Source organism: Amborella trichopoda, chromosome 6 (assembly GCF_054954075.1).
Source record: "Amborella trichopoda isolate Santa Cruz 75 chromosome 6, AtrichopodaSantaCruz75HAP2 v2.0, whole genome shotgun sequence".
NCBI classification, from domain to species: Eukaryota; Viridiplantae; Streptophyta; class Magnoliopsida; order Amborellales; family Amborellaceae; genus Amborella; species Amborella trichopoda.
In genome coordinates, this window is record NC_142341.1 from 41,668,405 (window position 1) to 41,692,490 (window position 24,086).

General features: G+C 38.5%; 1 protein-coding gene and 1 long non-coding RNA gene across 9 annotated transcripts in view; one reads left to right on the forward strand and one right to left on the reverse strand.

The window, feature by feature from the left end:
• The window catches only part of LOC18429931 (uncharacterized), a 51,387-nt gene extending 32,516 nt beyond the window's left edge, over nucleotides 1–18,871 (forward strand). The window contains exons 3-11 of one of the 8 annotated variants that reach the window (XR_016058537.1): nucleotides 4,074–4,146; nucleotides 4,321–4,433; nucleotides 5,195–5,282; nucleotides 5,563–5,635; nucleotides 5,768–5,873; nucleotides 8,698–8,753; nucleotides 18,068–18,133; nucleotides 18,313–18,378; nucleotides 18,477–18,871. Coding sequence is in view for 2 of the 8 variants with exons in the window: in XM_006840099.4 (XP_006840162.1) it covers nucleotides 4,074–4,146; nucleotides 4,321–4,433; nucleotides 5,195–5,282; nucleotides 5,563–5,635; nucleotides 8,698–8,753; nucleotides 18,068–18,133; nucleotides 18,313–18,378; nucleotides 18,477–18,557 (616 nt within the window). In the remaining 6 variants the exon portion in view is untranslated. Of the gene's footprint in view, nucleotides 1–4,073; nucleotides 4,164–4,320; nucleotides 4,434–5,194; nucleotides 5,283–5,562; nucleotides 5,636–5,767; nucleotides 5,874–8,697; nucleotides 8,754–18,067; nucleotides 18,134–18,312; nucleotides 18,379–18,476 lie in introns of all 8 variants that reach the window. The other 7 variants (XR_016058542.1, XR_016058541.1, XR_016058539.1 and 4 more) reach the window with 7 other exon arrangements.
• LOC110006890 (uncharacterized) lies at nucleotides 7,123–16,902 on the reverse strand. The gene is made up of 3 exons (XR_016058543.1): nucleotides 15,835–16,902; nucleotides 15,374–15,493; nucleotides 7,123–7,813 (listed from the first exon to the last, which is right to left on the reverse strand). It is a non-coding gene; the product is annotated as an uncharacterized LOC110006890 (long non-coding RNA).
• Nucleotides 18,872–24,086: the final 5,215 nt, after the last annotated feature.

A 24,086-nucleotide genomic window follows, 5' to 3' on the forward strand; every position in this document is an offset into this window, starting at 1 on the left:
GCTGATCCTTGTTTCCCAAGACTTTGCATAGGTTTCAGTTGTTTCAACTCACCTTGAAATTCTGCTTGGGTGGGCATTGTAGGATCGTTCTACAATAAAGAGTTTGATGAGTCTATCTACAACCTTCAAGGAAATGAAGTGCGCTTCTGGGATTCTCTTTCGGGTCCAGTTGCACCTGTAAGTGTGGAAGTTCCAAAGAAATCACTTTGACATTCCCCCATCTCGAGGGCATCACAGGGACTCGTAGGTACTCTGGAAACTTGCAGTTCACCCGAACCTTGTGAGTGCACTTCCCTCAACCCAAAGCTATAGGAATCCTTCTAAATTTTCATTAGGCAAGTCTCGAAATTGTTGAGTTACAAGTCGTAGCCAGTAATTTTTCAGCTAGAGTTGTAAAAGGCTAAAAAAAGATCAGTATCACAAATTGTATCTCAAGACTCTGGATTGAGTCAGAGCTTTATTTGATAACACAAATGTTGCCAGACATATCTGACTGAGATTCTTCTTTGGTGTCAAGAGTGTTGCCCAAGCATCTGCATGGTTGTTGTGACTTAAATTCTACATGGGAATATATTCCTTAGTATCCCTTATCTGAGCTGCTTCTACTCACTTTTCTGCTTAACAGTCTTTCCAGAAGTAGACTCCTTTTTTGAAGTTGCAAAATTTAGGCTTGCCGTTTCTGGACTTCCTTTTTTCTCCTTGATGTCTCCTTTTGTGATACTTTTGAGGCCTCCTTTTAGGAGTCTCCTCTCTACTTCTCCATTGATAGTGATGCTTAGAGGATCTCTTTCCTTCACCGTCATATCCTATATACCAAATTGTATGCACATTTCTTTGCTTATTTTATAGTTTTAGGCGGTGGCTTTGGTAACGTAGTTTTTGTACATCAGTCGATAATAACAGATTCTGTCATGGCAAAGGGTGTCTGACAGTAACTTTATCCATTTTGTCTCCCTTGAAACGATTTCGGATCAGCTCTTCTAGCTTGTTAGGGAGTCCTCTGAGGAACTTTTCTTTGTGTATTGTTTTCTGGATATCTGGTATGTGATACACTCTTTGCAGGAAGGCTTGCTCTTACCAGCTGTATCGAGTTAAGGAGGAGGTGGGCATGACTAACATTGCTTGCCTATTGTTTGCATTCCATATCCTCCATGGCACTATAGAAGTGGACCTGGATTGTAGCCATTAAGCTCAATAGGATTAGGAATCTCTCATCCATAGGCATCAGTTTTGGCTGTTTCATCTTCTCTTAGCTAAATAGATCCCCATAGGTCCACTTTTCCTCTATCGTCAAATTGGACCCACCATCGTCAAAGGAGGCCTCAAAAGTATCACAAAAGGAGACATCACGGAGAAAAAATGTCGGAGCGTGAGTCTAAGCATATTGTTGATTTGTTCAGAATTCTGGCCATTAACTTACCAGGGCTATATTGATCTGTCATGTAATCCCCTTTAGAAAGGGACGGGATCTTCATTGGTGAGATCTATGGGCACAGTTTCTACTTTAGTTGGTTTTTGTGAGAAAGCTGCACGAATAGGTGTCGTTGTTTTTGGAGCCTGATTCACCTCCATGCATTGCTTCCACTTGCCTAGAGGTGGAAAAGGGCCAAGCAATTGTTGCTTTCATAGTCAACACTGAATTTGATGCCAGAAGTTGCAGTGCCTCCTTCACTTAGCTTAGGTGGTTTAATGCTAGTTTTTGCTGTAAGAGAACTGGAGTTCGAGAGGTTGAGTTACCTCAAGTTGTCTGTGGCTCATGCCAAATTGTGGCATGGGTCCTCTAGAGTTTGTCCGTAGAAAGGGACAATTTATTGACCTGCTCTCCATGATCTTCTCTTAACTTGTGATTGATATGTAGCACCGTACTGGTCCAATTCAATTGTTGATGGAGTAGGTTTTGGCTTGGGTTGTCTTCAGACACAGATTGGAACTGTAGATTTTTTTTCATTGCCCACAAACCAGATTGGCTCAAATTGTGGAATAGTAGACACTTCTATCACATTTCCTCTTGCAGAGATCCAATATCACCTAGATGTCACTAATCATCCTCCATAAACATAATATAGAAGTGATAGATCGTTTCCTTCTTTTTGGGCTTCAATCTATTCATCCCTGATCATGCTTCTTTCTTGCTGGTTGTATTGGTACAACCAGAATCTCCTCTGCTGAACTTTCAGATATCCTTTTTGAAGTCTATCTATTCCCTCAAAGGCCACAAATTCGTTCCTGATTATTTGTCTTAGACAGTTTAGGAGGGTAATATCTTCCCAGATTTGAGGGCATGATCCACTGTTGCTGGAAGTGGATCTTTTGGGCTTCGATGAACTCCCTTAACCACTTTTTCCGTCAAGGATTCTGGAAGTATTGTTCATCCAAGCGTGTAGGCCCAGGAATTTAGTAGGGCTTCCCGGGCCTTGACTCCTTTAAGGAAAAATTGGAGATAGATGAACTGGGGAAGGTTGGCATGCTATAGATCATCATGTTGCACCTCCTTTTTGTTGGGGTTTTGAGACCTTTAAAGGTTGTGAGAGCATGTAAAGAAGAATTATGGTGGATTCTACACTTTAGTTGGAGTGTGTGTGTTGGTTGACTGACCTAGGGTTTGGTGGTCTATGGTCCGGGTCATGTCCAAAACCCTTACTTTTTGAGCATATGGCACTACCGAAGAACGTTTTTTGAGGTGGGAGAGATGCCCAGGGATGGTCCGTAGGCGAGGAGAGCTTCGTGGTCTCTTGTGTGTGAACATAAGCCTGTGACAGCGATGATTAAATCCTATACAAACTTTCGCACGGCATGTGCACAGAACATCTGCATTATCGAGAAGCAAACTTGAAAAGGAATGTGTAACTGTGATTAGAGTTCTCCTTGCACTATAGTGATATGTGCGTATCTTGCTCTTAAGGTGGGGAACCTGTAATCCACATTCCTGGACCGTGGTTCCACTATTTATTGGCTAGCTTTGATGAGCCAACCATGGACCCTTCAAGAGACTATAGGTCATGGGTCTCATTGGATTGGTTTGAGAAAGCAGTCGAGGTTCACGATTACTGGGTTAGGTGGAGTGCCTTGACAGTCACTTTTCTGGACCCATTGGTACTTGTCCACTTCTAAAATGACTTGTTTGTTTAATCATTGATAGTCACTTTTTCTTCCTGGAGGTCTAGTTTATGAGAATTTTCTGATCTTTATTTGGATGATGTTTTGTTTAATGGTTATCAATGAGTTGAATTTTGGATCATCAAAAAAGAAAAAAAGTCCTTGAGATGATGATAGAGAAAATTTAGATGTAGAGCAGCCTATTATATTGAGACGAGAGGGAGGGAGAGGAGAGGGTGAAAGTGGTAGAGAGAAAGGGGGGAGAGAGAAATGAGAGGTTTTGTAAGGGGAGGAGAGAGTAAAAAGGGAAAGACCATATTTAGTTACCAACCATTGAGTGGCTCATCCCAGTTAATTTGTCTTGATCTCTATAATGGACAGTGCAAAAGAATTATCCACCGTAACATGATGGATTCAAAGTACACGAATCTTTCCCTCCCAAAAGATGCATATAACTAAAAACTCAGGCACATCCCAAGTATCTCATTTATAAAAATTTGACAGGTGGGAATTGAGTTAACTTGTGAGCTTTTATGATTTACATATGAATTTTTATTCGCTGAAATCAGAGAATGATCTAAAGTGGGAATTCGTTCAATCAAACTGAACAAGTTGGCTGATATGATCTATGGGAAAGAAAACATTACAAATGGAACGGTCTAGGTGAATCATGGTTTGGATTAGTTTGATCTTGTTCAGAAATTTGTTTTTCAAGCCTACTAAAAAAGTTATTCATTGGTAATGTTCCTCCTATTCTTGCTGGAGATTTTGGGAGACAAGTAGACAAGCCATTTAGTTAAACTTTTACATCTATACGAACAACAAGAAATTTTGATGATAAAAAAAAAAAATTTCTGCCTAGTTTATGGAAATAAGGTGGAGTCCAGTTTTCCTACATTTTTCCAGCAGTTTTTCAGTAGATGAGTTTTTCTCTGTGTGAAGTTTAACAGTTATGCTTCCAACCTGGGTACTTGCAGGTGGATCTATTTCTGGTTGCTTATGGCTGCAGGATGTGGACTTTTCATTAGTGAGGAGGCGCTCAATATATGGGTCTGTCCTTTGCACTGGTACTTCTGTTTAACCAAACTATTACTCGAAGAGTGCTCATTCTAGATTTATCCTACTTTTATATTCCATCTTATTACTATGAGATGCTTTACTTTTGCCTTGGAAATTGGTTTAAATACACCTTGCACTAATCCATTTTTGGGGTTAATGTTGTAGGTTGGCATATCTTTAGCTCGAATGCTTTCCCTTGATGGCTCTTGGAAGACATTCTCTTTGTCATTTTCAAATAATTCTTCCTACATCATTTCTACAATTCTTTGGGTCTACTGGTATTTTCTTCTTTGCATATGCTATTTCGTTTCAACTTTCATACTTAAGAGTGATAATAAGTTACAGGAAAAATGTTAATTGGAATTAGAGAGAGCATTTCAAGCTGGGATGTATGATTTGAACTAACAATCCAAAATCTTTTTTTCGACCTTTCATATCAGGCAGGGACCACTGCCACTATATAGTGGCAAGTCAATGATATGGAGATTGTCAGTATCAACAAACAAAAAGGATTATGAAACAAAACATCAAATACTGATTATATTTTAAATAGCATTAGATTGTGCATTATTTGTAAGATAAAAGATATTGTGGGTTATAATGGATACTACAGTGTCCCATGTCCAAAAATGACAGATATGATGGGTTTGTTCTTTTATTTATTAAATATTCATCATATATATTTTTAGAGATGAACATATTTAAAAGAACAACAGACATAAGTGTTCTCGTAATGGATATGATACCTTTTCTTTCCCCAAAATTTGAAACATGCTATAATGGCTTTATACAATTATATAATTACCGTTATTTTAAAATACCACATTATTCAATTCAAACAGCTATTTCAGTGGTACCTATTGGTGTTGTTCGCTACATTGATGGTTTCTGAACCATGATTTGGAGGCAAATTAGTCTTTGTACGTGGGGCATATATTATTTACAATTTGATAATCATGTTCGGATAATGGTTTATCTTATCCTTATATTGGAACACTGGCTATGCCGCCATTCTTACATAAATAATGCAAACCTTCAGGGGGGTGTGCATCAGTGACATGATACCTTTTTACCTTGGCCAGTTTGTTAGGCAGAAGACCAAGGCACCTGATGAAATTTGTTCTAAGGTTTGTAAAGGGTTCTACATGATTCTTGATATTGGACAAAACTAGTACCTCTGTTTTGGTTAGGTGCCAAACCTTTCAAGTTTCACTTGTACATTGTTTTTGCTTACAGTATACAAAGTAAATTATCTTTTTCAAAGTTACACAAAGGAAACTTTTCTTTTGATAAAAGATTGTGCGAAGTGCTACTGAGCTCATTTTGCTTCATTCCTTTCAGTTTTCTTCACATACTTGTCTAGAATTTGATGATACCATATTGAATGCCTTTTTGGATGAATTATAGCTGGGAATATCTAAGGAGAAGTCAGAAAATGTTGCCAGTGCTGTCCAGAAGTATGGTAATCTCATAGGATTTGGTGAGTACAGTGCAGCCGGCATGAGTTCAATTAAACATTTTGTTCTCAAATTTCTGGTTATAGTCGACAATCTTTATACATAGATTTCTCTTTCCATAAATTTGGAAATTCTTTATTCTCATACATCTGTAGGTTTAAATGATCTTTTCTGTCCAAGGCTTGTTGATTTTATCTCTTCTCGAGCAAAGCTTTTGTGCATCTTCACATGGCTGAGATGTGGTCAACCTTCTAACATGATGTAAATTTCTCTTTTATGCTTTTTCTTGGTGAAATATGTCATAAAAATTTTTTAATATGTGTTTCTGGGGTGTTTGGTCTAAGACTCTAGGAATGCTACAAGAAGAAAATGATAATACCATTCCAGATGCTTTTAAGTTTTAATGTTTTCCAGCGATGGATATGTTTGCATACTTTAAGATTTGTATAAAATTGCCTGGGAACATATTCCTTTTGTGTGTAGGCTCTTCCGGCTGAGAAGGTAATTGCTCTCTAGCGAACAATATTTTTGACAAAATGAATCCCATCTATACTCCAGGACTTAATCTCAATGCAGCTCTGTGGAGCTATCTATTTTTTATGAGATGAAGCGCATATATACCTTGTTCCTTATCCTATCCTATTGGGTTTGTTTGGATTAATTGGCTTTCTATAGTGTCTTAAGTCATTATTCTTTGTTTTCGGGCCATTAAAATAGGTGTACTTGTATATCTATAAATGTGTATACATCTTTAAATAGTGTTCTCTGTTCTTGGGCGAGCATATTCCCCTAAGGGCATGTCTTTCGTTTATCTTTCTTAATAACTCTATGTAAGTGAATATTTAGCTCAGATTTATTAATGAGATAATCTTCCCCTAGAAATAGGAATTGTTCTATTAATGTTGTTTTGGGGTTTCGAGTGTGAGATTTAGGGGTTTGAGAGTCTAGTGGGACATGCGTTGAAGTATGGCTTCCTAATTGATCTGCAATCATTGGCCTTTACTATCCATGTCCTGTCCTGTTTCATCATTTGTTCTGTCATTCTTTTTTCTTTATCCTATCCTTATCTATCATCTTCTATTCAACCATCTATTTTGACCAGCCTTAGACCTATGTCTCCCCAAAATTCCCAACACCTGTTAACCAACATATGTTTTATTAAAAAAGAAATCAACCTAAAGACTTTTTACCATGCTCTGCCATATCTGCCTTGCACTTGATTGCTTCATATTGCAGTTGGAAACCTCCTTGCTGGATTGTGCTTCACAGTCATGGCCAATTTTTAATTAATCTCGTCGACTCTAAAGTTGTCATCATGCAAGGGAACAAGGGAATCTAGAAGAAGCCAAGGTTGTAAAAATCACATAATAACCAAATAATCTCACAATTGGTGGAAGGCATTTTGCGGTGTTCAAATGCAGTGTCAGACTTGAAAATAGTAGTTTGCTTTCAATTCCAGTAGATGAGAGAATTTTCTAGAAAAACACAAGAACTTGTTGTGGAGTTGGTAGTACCAAGGAAACCTACTCAATAAACATTCCAGTGGACGTACCACTTTAATGAGGATGAGGGATGTATTAAATGCCTCTATCCGAAGTATCTCATATTCTCACACATATAATGGATCGTGATGAATGACTGAGATGTAGGTGACAAGAATCAAGACTGATGGCTTGACACCATAACAGCTGTGGGCAATATCAACCATCTCTATGAGTTAAAGTCCGCCATGTGGATGACCATCATCCTCTGAATAATTAACATTAAACCCCACAGGTGTGTCAATGACATTATGATTCGTAAAGTGAGCTAAATCAATAAGGCATTGATGTACTCTGATGAAGCCAATAGGTACTTGATGACCTATGAATTTGATGCCCAAAAACTCTCTCCTGCTCAAGATCCTTCATCTTAAAATGTGTTTAAAGAATTTATTGACATGTGCATTGCTTCCTGGGCATAGACCATAGTGTAGCTGTAAACATGGCATGTCTTCTTCTGTGGCATCTCGATGTCTACTTTACTGTTGGACGGTGGATGCTCCAACCTGAGCACCCTGTCGTTATCTCTGCCCAGCATATATGTTGTTTTCCAACAAAAGAATAAGTGAAACTTGTAATATATACTGTGAAAACACCTCTTGAATTCTTGTTTGTAGAATTCAGTTATACTCTTGGGCATTAGAAACAATGATATAAGACCTGACATAAAACAAAATAACAATTTGGCATTATAATTGTGACACCTTAGTTCCACGATTATATGCTGTAAGAAAAAGAAAGTATTAGTGTGTTATTAGCCTCAGTAGTTCCTTTCTAAGGAAATATGTTTGTTTTTTGTTTACTATTATAAGACCTGAATTATTTGCTTTATATATTGTCTAGATAGATGACTGCAATAGAAAATTTTTGGGAGAATGCATAATATATTCTTCTTTTAAATACTAAGCATTGTTGTCTGAAATTAATTTGCTCTATTTTTCCAAATCATCCATAATTCCATATAATGACTTAAAAGTCCTGACATTTCAAAAATAAATGACTTGAAAGGTCTTGTAAATCACATTTCTCTTGTTTAAGATTGTGACTTGGTAACTCTTGATGTGCTTTGAATGTGTTTTCAAACAATTTGAGTACTCTCTGGGACATTTTTATTTTCCTTCCGGTTTTGATAATCAACTCTTCAGTTAAGTCAGCCAGCAAAATCTGATGGAAGTCTTGCGAGTCGACAGCAATTTATCAATTAGTCACATAGGAGAGAACAAGTTAAGAATATGCTAGTAAATGTAAGGTGCTAACAATTACTGAAGCTACTGCCAAGGTGTAAAGGTTGTTTCTACTGTCCAAAATTACATGCCTTTAGAAAGATTAATCTGGTTTTAGTCTCTTGTATTCTAGCGTATTTGTTTTTTCTGCACTAGTAGTAGTGTGTTCTAGCTTTTTTTTGTGCATGAATTTTTGGATCACGACATATCCTATTTGCTTGGAACCTTAGAGACCTTTTTTTTCATTTCGCAAGCTCTTTCTTTTGTCCACTGCGTACTATGATATTTATGCTTACAAGTTCAAAACCATTTGTGTTGCAGTCGAGAGGTTCTCACTTGGCGTACGGAATCCGACGGCTTTTTTTGCAGGGGCCATGGTTTGTTATCTTCACTCTTTCAAACAATAACTGACCAGCTACAGTTTTTGTTATTCCAATAGTTGCTTCTAAAGAGCATGCGAATTTATCAGACATGGGATTATATTAGATTATAAGTTTTTGCTCTCTTTATAGAACCATTGTAAGCCTAGTTTTTTTTTTTTTTAACTTCCGAATTCAGTTATTGTGGTAGGTTTTCTGTTGAGTTGTTGAGCTGGCTTCTAATTCTTTAAATAAGATGTTCATCGTCTAAACGATAACTTTGATAGATGATGGAGCTGGTTGTCATTAAAATACTGAGTACTTGGCCCAGTAGTGCAAATGAAATCTGTGATGAAATGAGGGTGCATATTATCAGAACTGCATCATCATTGTCATTAAATTAGTAAATCTTGTGAGCCAAGGATTTTTAAGTTTCACAGAAAATAAGTTACAACAATGCAAGTGGCTGACCGTTGTTTTGATTGACATGTCATAATAACTATAGTAGGGCTTTTTTTGGTAAGCACAGCTCTAGGATAGAAACTCAGTTTATGGTGCCACTAGCAGATCTTTTGTGAGTTGCATCTTATGGGGCATTGGACCTTTTGCGGGGAGATATGCTCTGTCCAACCTTGAATATTGTCAACAAATTTAATTCATGGCCCATTAGGTGGGATATTTATTTAGACTGATAAACTAAAGAAGAAAGAGGTCCCTCAAAACAAAGTTCGAGTACCCTTTCTCCATCCATTTGTTTCATTTCTGGGTTTTAGTTATAGTTGTTGGGATTGGGAGTTGGAACGGTACCGGGATTGGGATCGGGAGCGAGGGATCGTGATCCCTATGGTTGGGAACGTTGTCCGTACAATGCACATGTTACGGCTCGCGATCCTCAAATGTTAAGGATCGAGATTCCAACCCTTTGGGGATCTTAATCCCAACCGTTTGGGATCTTGATCCCAACTTTTTGCGGATCATATTACCAACCTTAAAGTGCCTGATAATCTTGGATTATGTATACTTTTTCAATAGGGACTTAATTATTGTTAGCAAGCAATAGTTGTGTTGCTAGTTGACTATAAACAAAGAAAATCATCAGTTTGGTTGTTGTCTTGGTCTTTAAGGTTGGCATCGGGATCCTTAACAGCAGGAATTGAGATCCATATTAGTGGGGTTCGAGATCCCAAAATTTAAAAATTGAGATCCATGAGAGATCCATTCCAGGAGTGAGAATCAAGATCCTACAAGGGATCGCCTACCAAAGTAGGAGATCATGGTAACGATGGTTTTAATATATCTATATCTCTATAGGTTCATGTTACAGTTTTATAGGGTCATGTTGTGGTACACTTTAGGTATTGGATATTACAGTCCAATGCCGAAATTCTTTGCAACACCTAAAATAGAAATACTAGAGAGTCACAAATTTTGCAGAAATTATTCCCTCATACTGTCAGAAAAGGGAGAGAGGGATGAAAGGAAAGAGGGAGAGGAAGGGTGAGTGAAGTGAGACTCCCAATTGGATCTCACGCACCTCGCATACGACGTTTACATTACTAAAAAATAGTGAAAGGGCAAAACTGTCCATACAAACTGAAATAGGACATACATTCTATTAACTTAAAATAAAACGTAAGTAAGAATTAAAAAAGGGACTTCTAACACTCCCCCTCATGCTAGAGCATATCTGTCACCCATGCCCAGCTTGGAACAAATTGTTTGAAATAGATTACGACTAGGAGCTTTGGTGAAGATGTCTGCCAATTGATCTTTAGATTTCACATATGCTGTAGACACCTGCGTATGAGTGTCTCTCTCCATTAAAATGACAGTCTAGGCTACTCAATATATTTAGTTCTCTCATGAAACACACGATTGTTGGCTATATAAGTAGCATCTTTATTATGACAACATCTTCATAGGCTCGGCAATAGTAAATGCCATCTCATGCATCGATGTCTTTGGCCACATCAATTCACATGTAGCATGTGCTATTGCTATATATTCAGCCTTTGCACTTGACCTGGCGACAACATTTTGTTTCTCCTCCATATAACCAGATTTACGCCAGTAAATGTACAACCACCTATGGTAGACCACCTATCTGATGGACAGCCTGCTCAATTACCATTTGAGTAACCCTCAATGGTCAAATGATTGTTTGACTTATAAATTACACCAGTATCTAGAGCTCCCTTTAGGTATCCTAAAATTCTACAAACTACATCTCTAATGACGAATCCTTGGAGGTGCGTAAACTGACTCACTACACTTACCGTAAAAGCAAATATTAGGCCTAGTAATATTCAATTAATCAAACTGCCTACCAATCTTTTGTACCTTCCTAGATTCTCAAACAATTCGCCCTTATCAGCCAATGATTTTGTATTTGAATCCATAGGAGTATCATCTAGTTTAGCCCCCTAATATTCTAGTCTAAGTCAACTAATCAATCACATACTTTCTTTGTGACAAACTAATGCCATATTTTGATCTGGCTATTTCAATTCCTAGAAAATACCTTAACTACCCAAATCCTTACACATTATTTCAGGTGCCTTTTCAAATGATTGATTCCTTCTTGATCATTGCCTGTAATGACAATATCATCCAACGTATACAACGAGGAGAATTATCCTGGAGTCTTGTTTCGAAATAAACACAGAATGATTAGCATGGCTGCGTCGAAGGCCATATGCCACAACAATTTCATTAAAATTTCTCAAACTAGGCCAGTGGGGACTGCTTCATACTATAAATGAATTTCTTCAAGTTATATACCTTATCTAAATCCTACTAAGCAACAAACCCAGGGTTGTTCCATATAAACTTCGTGTAAATCACCATGGAGGAAGGCATTCTCACACATGCTACCACAATGGCCAGACCTTGTTTGCTGCCATAGATATTACTACTCAAAGTGAATTAAGTTTGGCAATAGTTGCAAAACTCTTAGAGTAATCAATCCCAAATGTTTGGGTATATCCTTTGGCAACCAGCCTGGTATTTATTCTCTCGATGGTGCCATCTGGCTGATATTAACCAGCCTGGTATTTATTCTCTCGATGCTGCCATCTGGCTGATATTTGACTGCATAAACCCAGCGACACCCTACAATTCTTTTTCCAGCTGGTAAAATCCGCGAGCTCCAATATATCATTCAAGTCAAGTGTATTCATTTTCTCTTCCATTGGTTTCTTCCACTCAGGATGAGAAAATGCTTCTTGATAAGATTCAGGGATCGAAATAGATGAAAGATCTAAAGCAAAACTTTGATATGACAGGAACAAATTTGGAAAGGTAACAAAATGAGCAATGGGTTATTGAGTACACACATGGAAATATGAGCACTATCATCTCTGGACACAATATGTGAGTTAGAAGCAAGAAGTAGACATTGGTCGGGGCCTGATTTTTTCTCGCACGAATGACGGGAGAAAATCCTCTCAAACAACCGTGGAGGGTCCGCTCTTGCTGCACATCGGTGAGTGTGTGCACGTGTGCTCTCCATGCCAGATAGAAACCAACAAAGAGAGTTTTTACGACGTGGGCGCGTTTAGACTCTTACCTCGTTGTTTGGGGTTCGGGGACACACCTGGGCAGTTCTCCCTCTTAGAACAGCTATGAATCCCTCCGGCTGTCTGCCAGCGCGGTTTGGACACAGACTCTTTTCAGGCTTTTAGCACGTCGCTTCGTTCTCTTGTGCTGAAAACTGTAATGTGGATTCAATTGTACTCCTCTATAGTGGCTCACTCGAACGAGGGCTGGCAGGCAAAAAGAAGGGATAAGGGAGAAAGATGGCGAGAATCCCCCTATCCGCGCAAACACTATGCGCTCGGGCAATCAGGGCAACCGAAGGGTTAGAACTATCTTGACTATTGGCTTTGGAAGACTCCTCCTGAGTGATTGAGGGAGAGAGCATATGCGTCTCTCACAACTCAACTCAACTGTACGGAGAGGAAGTCAGAGCGATGGTCCGAAGGTTGGAACTCTTAGGCTGACTCTAAAAGGTATTGAGTCGAGCGAATGTCGGATAGCGAGATGTTATGCAGAGCCGCAGGTTTGCTGCGTTTACGCTCGAGATGCAAGGGGAAAGAGACGGGACTACATGTTTGTTGCGGGCCTAGGTTACTGCGAGGGGCGAGCACAAGTGAAGATAGAGAAGAAAGAAAGAAGAGAGAGAGAGAGAATGGAGCCGTGCGATTAGGGTGGGCCAGGGGTAGTTTGTCTATGAAGGTTTTCTCTCTCCTTGATGCTGGATCTAAGGGTTAGAAGCAAAAGACAAGTGGAAACAAGCTTAATACCTCTATTTCGTTAATGAATGATCCAGCCCTTTCACAATTGACCAAAGCTTGTTTATATAGAGGACCCACCGAACAAGGATGGATGCTCAAAACTAAGCCTAATAACAATTAAAAAAAATTACAATAAAATCCCAAATTTAGGAATAATGATCAAAATGCCCCTTAAACCTTTTGTGCTAATGATGAAACCATCCCTCTCTGAGGGGCCTTTCGTCATTGCCAGATCTTGGAGGCTTTTTTGGATGCTTATGGCGGTGATTCAGACGATCCATCATCGTAGTCTTGAGACGGACTTCTTCCCGAGATGGACTTCTTCCCGATCCATCAAATTCAGACAGAAGTCGTCTTGAGACGGACTTCTTCCCGAGAGATAGAAATCCTGCTAGATCGTGAACTTTGGCCATTAATGCAATGCAATCCATGGTGTTTCGAGTCTTTATTTTGATTGCAACTAAAGAGGAGACTACCACAATTGTTTTACACCAAATTTTGTCTGTTTTGGTTCTTGCTTGAAGTTCTTTCTGAATTCGGGAGATCGTCGGAAAAAGGGGTTTTGGCGACCGGGCGATCTTCCTTTTCTTCAACCATGGAATTTGTGATTATCTGACCTTGGATTGAGTGTAAAGTTATGCCAGCTTGTAGCCCTTCGTTATACGGTCTTATCTAACCTTTTCTATGATGATCCGATGTACAGATCTCGAGTTATTGCTTCACGAAATTTGAGATGTCCTTTCTTCAAAAGCTCTGATTTCCATGGTTTCGAGCTCAACTTCTCTCTAGAAAAGCTTTGATTCTGGGTCATCTCACGACGCGTACCATATGTCAAAATGATCGGGTCGTCGAGACCTAGCCTGTGTCTGAATTTGAGCTTGTTCCGACTCCAAATGAGTGACGTGTGGGCATTTGCAGATCATCCCGAGATTTGAAGAACGCAGCCTCCATTATTGGGGACTGGTTCGGTGAGGCCATACTACAATAGTGTACAACTTTACCCGTTTAGGTAATTTGGGCCCAAAATGTTCCTGGGAGGTCCGATTGAGCCCAAATTTGGTCTTCGAGGGTTTTTCGACGTTCTGGATGCAATGGTAGTAGTATGGTATTGTTTTGAAGCCCTTATCATAGGGTTGTAGTTGTAATGTCTCTTTTTGACATGATAGTACTTTTTCCAAGGTTGCCTAGTGTTAGGTTTATTTTGCAGTGTTCTCTTGGTCTGACGGTGCCTTGGGCACTAGCAGGACCAAGTCGTCATTGGCTCTCTTCTTATTTGTACCAAGGATGTAAGTACATAAAAAATGACGTACAACAGACATATAGGCGAAGATGATGATTGAGTGGTTGGGTGAGCCGGTGGAGGGTGTTGATCATACACTTTCCTTGTCATGTAAACCTTTATGGCTACTCTTGAGGGCAGTATGATGTCTATAAGCAATGGATTTGGCTGGTCCAGGCAATTGAGGTGAAGAAGAAGTGAAACAAGAATAGGAGGATGAACTATAAAAGATGAGGACTGTAAGACTTCTTCTGGAGCAAGATAAAAGAAATTCATATCAAGCATGAAACCGTCTTATGAAAAATATGGGGTGTTTTTAAAAAAGGTAATATCAACACATTCTTCTATTTTTTGTAAACCAGGATGATAGCATCAATAACCTTTTTGAATGCGTGACTAACCATAAAACAGACTTGACAGCTCGAGGATCTAACTTATCATTACAAGCACCCAACTCGTGAACAAAGCAAACACACTCAAACACTCATGGAGGAACAACAAAAAATGGAGTATCAGAAAAGAGAACAGAGTGTGGTGTTTTTGCAATTCAAAACTGAAGAGGGCATATGGTTAAGTGCGGGTTCAAATAAATGTCGGTTTTTTCTTTCAGCAACCCCATTCTATTGAGTAGTATGCACACAAGAAGCTTGATGTAAAATTTCATTTTTGAGCAAACGATTTTGAAATTGTTTAGAAAGATACCCTTTAGCGTTATTAGAACGTAAAATGCACGTTCTTATTGAATTGAGATTGCATCTCATTATGAAACAAGTTAAAAATGAAGAAAATGTTATATCTTTGTTTTATTAAATACAACCATGTCATTCGTGTATGATCATCTATGATAGTCACAAATTATTTATGGCCAGGCAAACTTTGTATTCTTGTAGGACCCCAGGTATTAGAATGATCAATTGTAAATGGAATAGGTTTATGTTTAGCAGTTATAAGACGAAATGATACCCTATGATGCTCACCTCTGGCAAGCTTCACATTTTGAAGCAGATATAGACTCTAATGAAGGGACTAACAACTTCAAGTTATTGAGAGAAGGATGGACCTACCCGCAATGCCATAAGAAGGGAGAGGCAGCAGAGTGGAGTGCAACACCAATCAGATTATCATCCAAATATGTAGACCACCGGACTCATGCCCGTCACCAATCATCCTCCTCGTCCTTTGATCTTGAAAGATACAAGAAGAGGGGTAAGAAGTTATAGAGCAATGAAGAGATTTAGTTAATTTGCTTACAAACAATAAATTGAGAGGAAATTTTGAAGCATTAGCACAAAAGACAGAGAAAGCATACTTATACGTTGTCTGGACACACTAGACAACGATTGATCAGCCAAAGTAACAGAGAAATAAGAAATACACTTATCTAGAGATACAACAATAGGGGACTAGCTAGTCATGTAGTCAGAAGCTCTTGAGTCAGTAACCCAAGGAGTAGGTCTCTGAGATGCATGAGGCATAAAATTACCTGAGCAAGAATGGCTGTGAGATGCATGAGGAATAAAATTACCTGAGCAAGGATGGCTGTGGAAGTAGAAGGATGGGCAGTAGGCTAATGTACTTGTTCAACAAATTTATTATATTCTTCTCTTATAAGCACAAGGCAGCTGTTTGCAGGATGTGACTATAGGTGATGATTAGGCCCATTTAGATAGACATCATTGCCCTCAGAGGTGTAAGTAACTTGATTTTCCCTAAAAGGCTTGCCAATCTTATCCCAACACTAATTACCCACAATGCGTATGCTTTTGAGTTACATGATGGTTGCCTCCATCACCTCTACCATGATCCCTTCCTGAGTCACAACCACGTCTCCTACCTCTGCTCTCTACGTTCTCTCTGTCTCAATGTGTCAAGACCGTCCCATGGTTGCATGTTGCTGCTTCTAGGTTCTCAATTTTAGTGTGGATTTCTTGTAGATCCAAGTTTGTGATTTCATTTAGATATCTAATAATGCTTGAGAATTGCCTTTTCTCAATTTGTTATTTCTTTTATGAACTATTAAGTACGACACGAAAACAATCAAAACTAGCATTGAGCAATGAATGCAACATGAAGCATTTTAGAATCTTCTCGCTTAGGGTCGTTTGGGTACTTGAAAATCTATTAATTGAAAACAAATTACAAAAAAGTAAAAATAAAAAATAAATTATCTGATATTTAAAAAAAATTTATGAAACTCATTACGAGTAGGGAGGGACTAAAAAATCTATTACGCGCCTGTTAAGTAATCCATTATGCACGCATCCTCAAATAAAAAGAAAAGCTCGCCTCCCTCTTTCTCTCTCTACCCAACCATACTCTCCCTCTTCTCTCTGTACCCGACCCTTGTCTCCATCTTCTCTCTCTGCCCATGGCTCTCGCGACTCCCACCTCCTCCTCCTCGTTACCCGAAGGAGACACAGAGCTGGAGCCCTCTCTCACTCCTTGCCCTAGAAAACCTCCTGGTCCATGGACCCACGAAGAGATGGTTCTTGAGTCTCAACAACATGTCGCGGAACTCCTTGCTCGGGCCTTGCATTCCACGAAGAAGTTTAGGAGGGATCCATCATCTGAGTCCTAGAGGGATCGTAAGGGTGAGCTCTTCTTTTGGGGGAGTTTTGATGTAAGACCTTTTGGAGATGGGTTTTGTTGGTTTAGCGTTTTGATGGCGGTTAGGGGCCTTTAGTTGGGTTTTAAAGAAGCTAAGTTTATGGGATTTAATGAAGGATAGCTGCAAAGAAGCTATGGTCTTCTCCATATGACTGCTGCTTTAACGGATACTCCATACTCCGGCCTAGAAAACCCCCTCGCCCTAGAAAACTCCCCGGTCCATGGAACCACGAAGAAACTCTGATTATTCACAGGTTGCAGGGCAAATGTTGTTGCTGGATTTGGTTAGTTGCAAGGCAAATATTGTAGCCATTGTCGAGCCATTTTTGGATGCTCAATCAAGTGTAGGTGATGCCAATGCGTAGGCTCACAGGTGATTTCATTATGTCCAATGAAATTGGGCGATTGGAGAAGGTTGGGGTAATTCTTCTTCGCCACTGTTCCAGAGAGAAGATTATGAAGATGAGTACTGTAAAATTGAGAGAGAGACAATGGGTTATGGTCAGAGAGGGGATTCTGATGATGGGTTCCTGGAGATTTTAGAGAGAGAAATTGGTTGGACAAGAGAAAATTTGAGGATGAGTGCCTGTAAATTTGAGAGTTTATGGTCCTGCAGATTTTAGAGAGAGAAATTGGTTGGAATAGAGAAAATTTGATGATGAGTGCTTAAATTTGAGAGTTTATGCTCCTGCAGATTTTAGAGAGAAATTGGTTGGAAGAGAGAAAATTTATGGATGAGTGCCTATAAAATTGAGAGTTTATGGCCAGCGAGAGAAGGTATAAACTTTTAAGATGTCAAACAACCACCTTACTGCCCCGATAAAATTAACACAATATTTTTTAGCCAAAATAGTAATAATGCATTTCCCAGATTTCTTCTGAACATATATATTAATACATTACGCCAGTAAAATATTTCCTATGACAATATATTTCTAGGTTTCTTCTAGACATTTCCCAGATTTTTTAGTCTTTGCTTTAAAAAAGTGTTGGCTTAGTCATATACATTTACTCACCAAAAAAAGTCATTTACTTTTGACTCAGCATAATTGCTAGATTTTTCTTCAAATCGATGTTTGCCTGAACATGTTAAGAAAATATGAATATATGATAATTACAATTCTTGCTTTATGTTGTGAATGGTGATGCAGGGGATATCTTCTGAGTGTTTTTTTGCTGGAGTTTGCTGTGGTGGTTTAATAACTCTTCCCATCCAGGTCATACAATGGCACTGCCTTGTTTCATGGATATGTTTTCCATTGAACCACTATGTCTGATCGTATCTCTTCAACTGTGCCCTTGTTCATTTATCTCGATTCCATGATCATCTCCACTTTCAGATGCTCATTATGTTCAGTTCTGATTATCACTCATAAAAATGTTATTCTTGCGACAGTTCGGGATTGGATTCTTTTTGAGAGAGCGGCCAGTTGTGGCCCTTACCAGTGTTGCTACAGCTGTGGTATGAGCAAGCCCACCTTTGATTCTCTTTCTTTTGCAATTGTTCTATATGCACTGTCAAACTCTAAAATGTTTCCATACTAATTAATATTTATTCAGGGCATATGGACGGTCTTTCCATATTTGATTGCAGCCGCCACAACAGTGTTCCTTTTCTTGCGTCAACGATATTCCAAATGAATTGCAGCACTCTAAGATGCCATGCAGTTTTGTTGATTCTTCAAGTCTTAGGAAAGGAGAGTTTTTTGGGAAAATAGCCCGGGCTTAATTGGTTACTGCTTGACGATGTGCAACGCAACGTCCTAAGCTCAATTCTTACGAAGGGTAGAGGCTCTCTCTCCACTGACTCACCCAAAAAAAAAATAAGACCCGGGTCATTCATTTGAACTATTTGTTCTATTCTTAAGCTTTATGATCAAATATATGTATAAAAACGATGCAGGAGAAGTTTGGAAAAAGTAAAGTTTGGAAAAGGTAGAGGAAACGCATAAAAAGGTTCACCAATTGAGTTAACAAGAACCAATGACATGCATAAAAGTTTGGAAAAGGTTTTGGAAACGCATAAAAAGGTTCACCAATTGAGTTAACAAGAAGTATTCATCAACTATTATTAAGTAAAAAGGGTACCATAAAAACACATATAGGCATGGCATAAGATGCCAATGCTTTCAAAAGATGGAAGGAAACGTCAAATAGCTTCATTATGTATTGATGAGTCAAATAGCGTCAAATAGCTTTATAATTAGTTCAGTGGTAGGAATCAAACTTGAGGCATTACATTGCTCGTGTCTATTTCGAGTTAAATTGCTAAGAGTGCATTGGAATTCCATCCCAAACCATGGTTTGGAGGCATTTTCAAATCGAATAAAATGAGGTCCTACGCTCGTATTTTTCGTACATGAAAAGTTAATGGTGAATTTTGAGCCCTTTCCTGGAAGCAGTTAAATGGTTTCCATGGAAAAGAAGAAAATGCAGGATTTGAAGATCATGCCTGAACTGATTCTTGGGTTTCTGTGGAAGGGAGAGAGAGATGAAGGATTGCAGGCCATGCCTCTACTTCACCGTAACTCTGGGATGTTTTCTTTTGCCAAAATTTTGGTGGATTCAATGCTTTGAACTTGGGGCTTGGTGTTCGGTAATAGTAGATCAAATTGTACCTCACTGAAAATTTGAGATGTTTTGTACAAAGTTTAATGGATTTAGTTTGGGGTGCGGTTTGTATAGAGCCTAGGCTCTAAACAATCAAATTAGAGCTTACCTTCAAATAGTATCGAGAAATGTGGTTTCAATACTGAAAAACCTTAGTGATGGCTTTAAAATATATTTTCATCTTTATTTATAAAGTTCAAAGCTTCAAAACTATTGTAGATTGACAGGTCTATGAAAACTTGAAAATATTGAAATTTGACGGTCCAAAAATGTGTTACAAAGTACACTATTTTCAAAACTTCAAAAATTATTTTTTTCTCATGTCCATGTATCTTGATGTCGAGATGATCATTTCGAGAATATTTGGGTATCAAAACAACTTCTTCTAATGAAATTTTTGAGGTAGGCTCACATTTGATTGTTTAGAGCCTCGACTCTATATAAACTTTTCCCTTTAGTTTGGGGCTCGGCTTTGGTTGCAATAAACCAAAATATTCGCCTTATCATTTGTCATTGTCACAGTAGAATCTTCCCGAATTGTCAGTGATTCAAACAAGCGGGTCCGAGTCTCCCTTTCTTCATGTTTTCCTCATTTTTCTTCTTGGGGTAAAGGATGAGACAAAATAGTGTGAAAGTCTTGAATTGGGTTCGTAAGGCATCCATCTTGTTTGAGCTCTGTTTAAAACATAATTTTTTAAAAACATCTATGATCTTTTGAAATCCACGAAGAACTTAGATTCTTTTAAAAGATATTTAAAATTTGTGTTTTTTTAATGGAAATAATATAAGTCCGCATTTTATATTTTTCAAAATAATTATTTTAAAAAATTTCTTTCCTACACCTTTATCATTTCGTTGATTTAATATCTTTGAATTAGGTTAGAGATAAGCATATTAAAAGTGGAAGTAATTTAGGAATCTTGATTTAACAAAAATTTTGATAAAAACTTTTTCCTAACATGTGCCCTAAAGAGGAAATGCAAAATATTCTCCAAAAAAATGATCCATCAAAACCACTATATATCGTTCGATGAAAAATCTAATTTTCTTCTAAGTACAGAGAGTCGTTATAAATAGCAAGTGAGAGCACAACTAAAATTTAAGTAGTAAGGAATTCAGGGTGAGCTTCAAATATGTGGATTTGCTTAAGCATTCCGTTGCCACAGAAGTCTGTTTAATTCCTTTGTTTCAATTTTTCCATTTTATTATTATATATAACATAGCAATTTAGATGAATTACTATTATTCATTTTTGGGTTCATGTGTTTCTGTGAAGTGCAATCCTATATTGAAAATCATATTTGTTTCTTACTTCCAAAGATAATCCCATACCTTGGGCTATGCTTCCAACAAATAAAAAATAATTCCGTACTTCAATATGCTTGCAACATCTGCATACACCGTTGTGGTCTTATTGTATGCTTGCAATAAATCTATCATATGTTTTGTGCCGTAACAACATGGTAAGGATATAAAAATTGATACTAAGTAAGGACATAGTTCAATGGTTTTAAAGCATTCCCCGAGTTGCTCACTATGGTCTAAACCAGGATAGCTCTAGAGGAGGAAGGAATCGAGGTCAATGGAGAGTGATTCTTCTTTATCAAATTATTAGCAAAATACCCATTACTGACAGTTCCATAAAATGTTTTGGAAGTATATATTTTGTGCCCATTGCCCACTATTAGGCAATAGCTAATAAGGGAGATTAGAGCTGAACTATCATGACAATTTGATCCAGGTGCAATTCATGAAAATCAAGCAGGCACGATCTGCATTTTTAAATAAGAAAATTCCAAATTCATTTTCATTTGCAACCATACAAGAAACATGGCTTGAGTTTGTCGGTGCTCCCAATTTACACAATGGTATGGCTTTCATACGTCTATAACTTCTCAAAAGGAGAAATAGACCATGTGTGGAGCCTGATTGAATGCTGTCCTGAAGAAGGAAAGTGGGGTGCGCACTCTTATCACATTTAGTGCAAAATTAAATTAGGATGGAAAGCACACCCCTTTATTGTGATCCATAATTACCTAGTATTATAATATCGGTGAGGTTTGTATAAAAATTTAAACAGTCAAAGGTGCACCTCCAAATTTTATCATAACATACATTTCGGTATCGAAAATTTTTAGGATGATCTCTAATTATAAAATTTTAAACTCCAAAAATGATTCAAATCAAGCTGATTTATAAATGCATGAACATCTTGAAAATGGATGGTTTAGATAACGCGTTGCAAGATGTAATATATTTGGGACTTAAAATCTTTTTTTTTTCTCTCTATATCCATAAATTTAGAGGCAGAGATGATGATTTTCCAACATCAAAATAGCCTTTCCCGATATATTTTTGAGGTGCACTTTAATTCTACTATTTAAGGTGTCAACCTTATTTGTACTATGCTTTTAATAAGGAAAAAGCATTTTGCGACCTAGGTCCGCAGGTACCAAAATGCTTGTGAACTACGGAAGCTGTAGGATAATAAGACTTAATATAGAAGTGAGATTTTCAAAAGTCTCAGAATGGCCCAAGAAGGTTCAAGATTGTGCCTTAGGGTCTCCTAAGAACACCTGCCAAGTTTCGTCACAATCAGACGAGTTAAAGCAGTGCATACAACAAAACAATTTCGGGAAATTTTGCTTCCATCATGCTGAAATGGACATTGAACTACAACACCATTATCAGAGTGTCAAATGGTCTCCAAATCATCGTCATTGGATTCAGAATGTCAAAAAATCCCGGGGTATCAATTTTCGACACATTCAGATGCCTCTAGAGCAAGTTATCGTCACATTACCCAAAATGGATAGTTTATACACTATTACGGTGCAACCTCGGTGAACAAATTTCCATTAATAGAAACTGTGGTTCTCAGTTTTGGCAGCAAACTTCACATGGCCGTACCTTCCTCATCCCTGGTCAGATGGAGCCCAAATTTTGAGAGCATGTTTGTCTCATTGACCCGGTCGATTTGATATGTGGCACGCACGATGGCACGGCCTGAGTCGAGAGAAATAGAAGAGACAAGTTCGCCGGAAAGTTCCAAAAGCAACATGAAATTTTCAGCAACACGTCCCCTTGATCGAACGCCTGCATCACAGCGCTTGTGGATCGAATCATCATAAAATAGAACTCGTTACGACCACAAGGTCGGGAGCTTCCTTCTTGTAAAACCTCACACGTGATGGATGGTCAAATTCCTTAGAAATCAGGGATGAACAGTGGCAAATTCCGACCACCGGAATCTAGATTTCAACTAAAGTTTTCCAATTTGGAAAGCGGTCATCCAGGCATCAAATTGAGCCATTCATTTTGCAGAATGATCGTGGCAACTTGGTCATCATGCTACAGCGAAGAACACTAAGAAACGGGGTGAATCCTAAATCTAAAGTTGCACGTTTTCTCATGTTTTTACCACGTCATGATTATGATCTAAAACTCTGATCCATGGCTCGAAATGTATTCCAGAACGACCGTCTTCTCGAACTTATCAAGAATACAATATTATTTTGGCAAGGAGAGAGTCGGAAAGGCCCCGAATCAGCCACGAAATCCTTGGACGGATGAACGATCATTACAAGGACTGATTTGAAATTTCACAGATTGTTGGTGTAGGGGCCAAAATATCATTTTGCCCCCAATTTTTTAGAATTTCTTTAAGTCAATTAAATGTTAATTTTCATCAATTAGGTCAAAATTTGATTTTCCACCCATGTTTGGACTTACACTCTATATATATATCACGTGATGACATTATACAGAGGATTCAGTTTGGCTTAATAAAAATCATATCTTTTGTTCACTATTGGATCACGTTTGAAAGAAATACGAAGGAGAGAAAAAATCTGGATGGGTACCTTAGGCCTCAAAAGTAACTTTCTCTGTCCTCTCTTCTTTCTCTATCCTCTTTCCTTTCTCTCCTCTTTTATCTCTTTTCTTTCCCTCTCTTCTTTCCTCATCCTTTCTCTCTTATATTTTTCTCTCTCTTCTTTCCCTCTCTCATTTCTCTCTCGTTTTTCCCTCTCTTCTTTCTCTCTCCTCTCCTCTTTCCCACCTTTGGTTGCTTAATCAGAGGGCAGGTTGAGCCTTGTGCTGCCGTGCTAGTTTTGTCGCCGAGCAATCTAACCGCCATGTCGGTCTAGTTACCGTGCTTGTCTAGCTGCCTCGTCAGACCAGTCACCGTGCCAGTCTTGTCGTCAAGCAGTCTAGCCGTCGTGCCGGTCTAGTCATCGTGCTCGTCTAACTGCCGTGTCAGACCATCCGTTGTGCCAGTCTTGTCGTCGTGCCGGTCTAGTCATCATGCCCATGTAGCTGCCGCGCCAGACCAGCCGCCACGCCAGACCAGCCGCCACGCCAGTCTTGTCACTGTGTCAGTCTAGCCATCGGGTCAAACTTCTTCTCTCTTTCTCTCTCTTCTCTTTTTTCTCTCTGATCTCTTTCATAGATGGCAGCATAAGTCGTCGTCCATGTTTTACTCCCCTTCTCTCTCTTCATTCATTTGCTCTCCTCTTTTTTCTTTTCTCTTTCTTTCTCCCTCTTTCTCTCTTCTTTTTC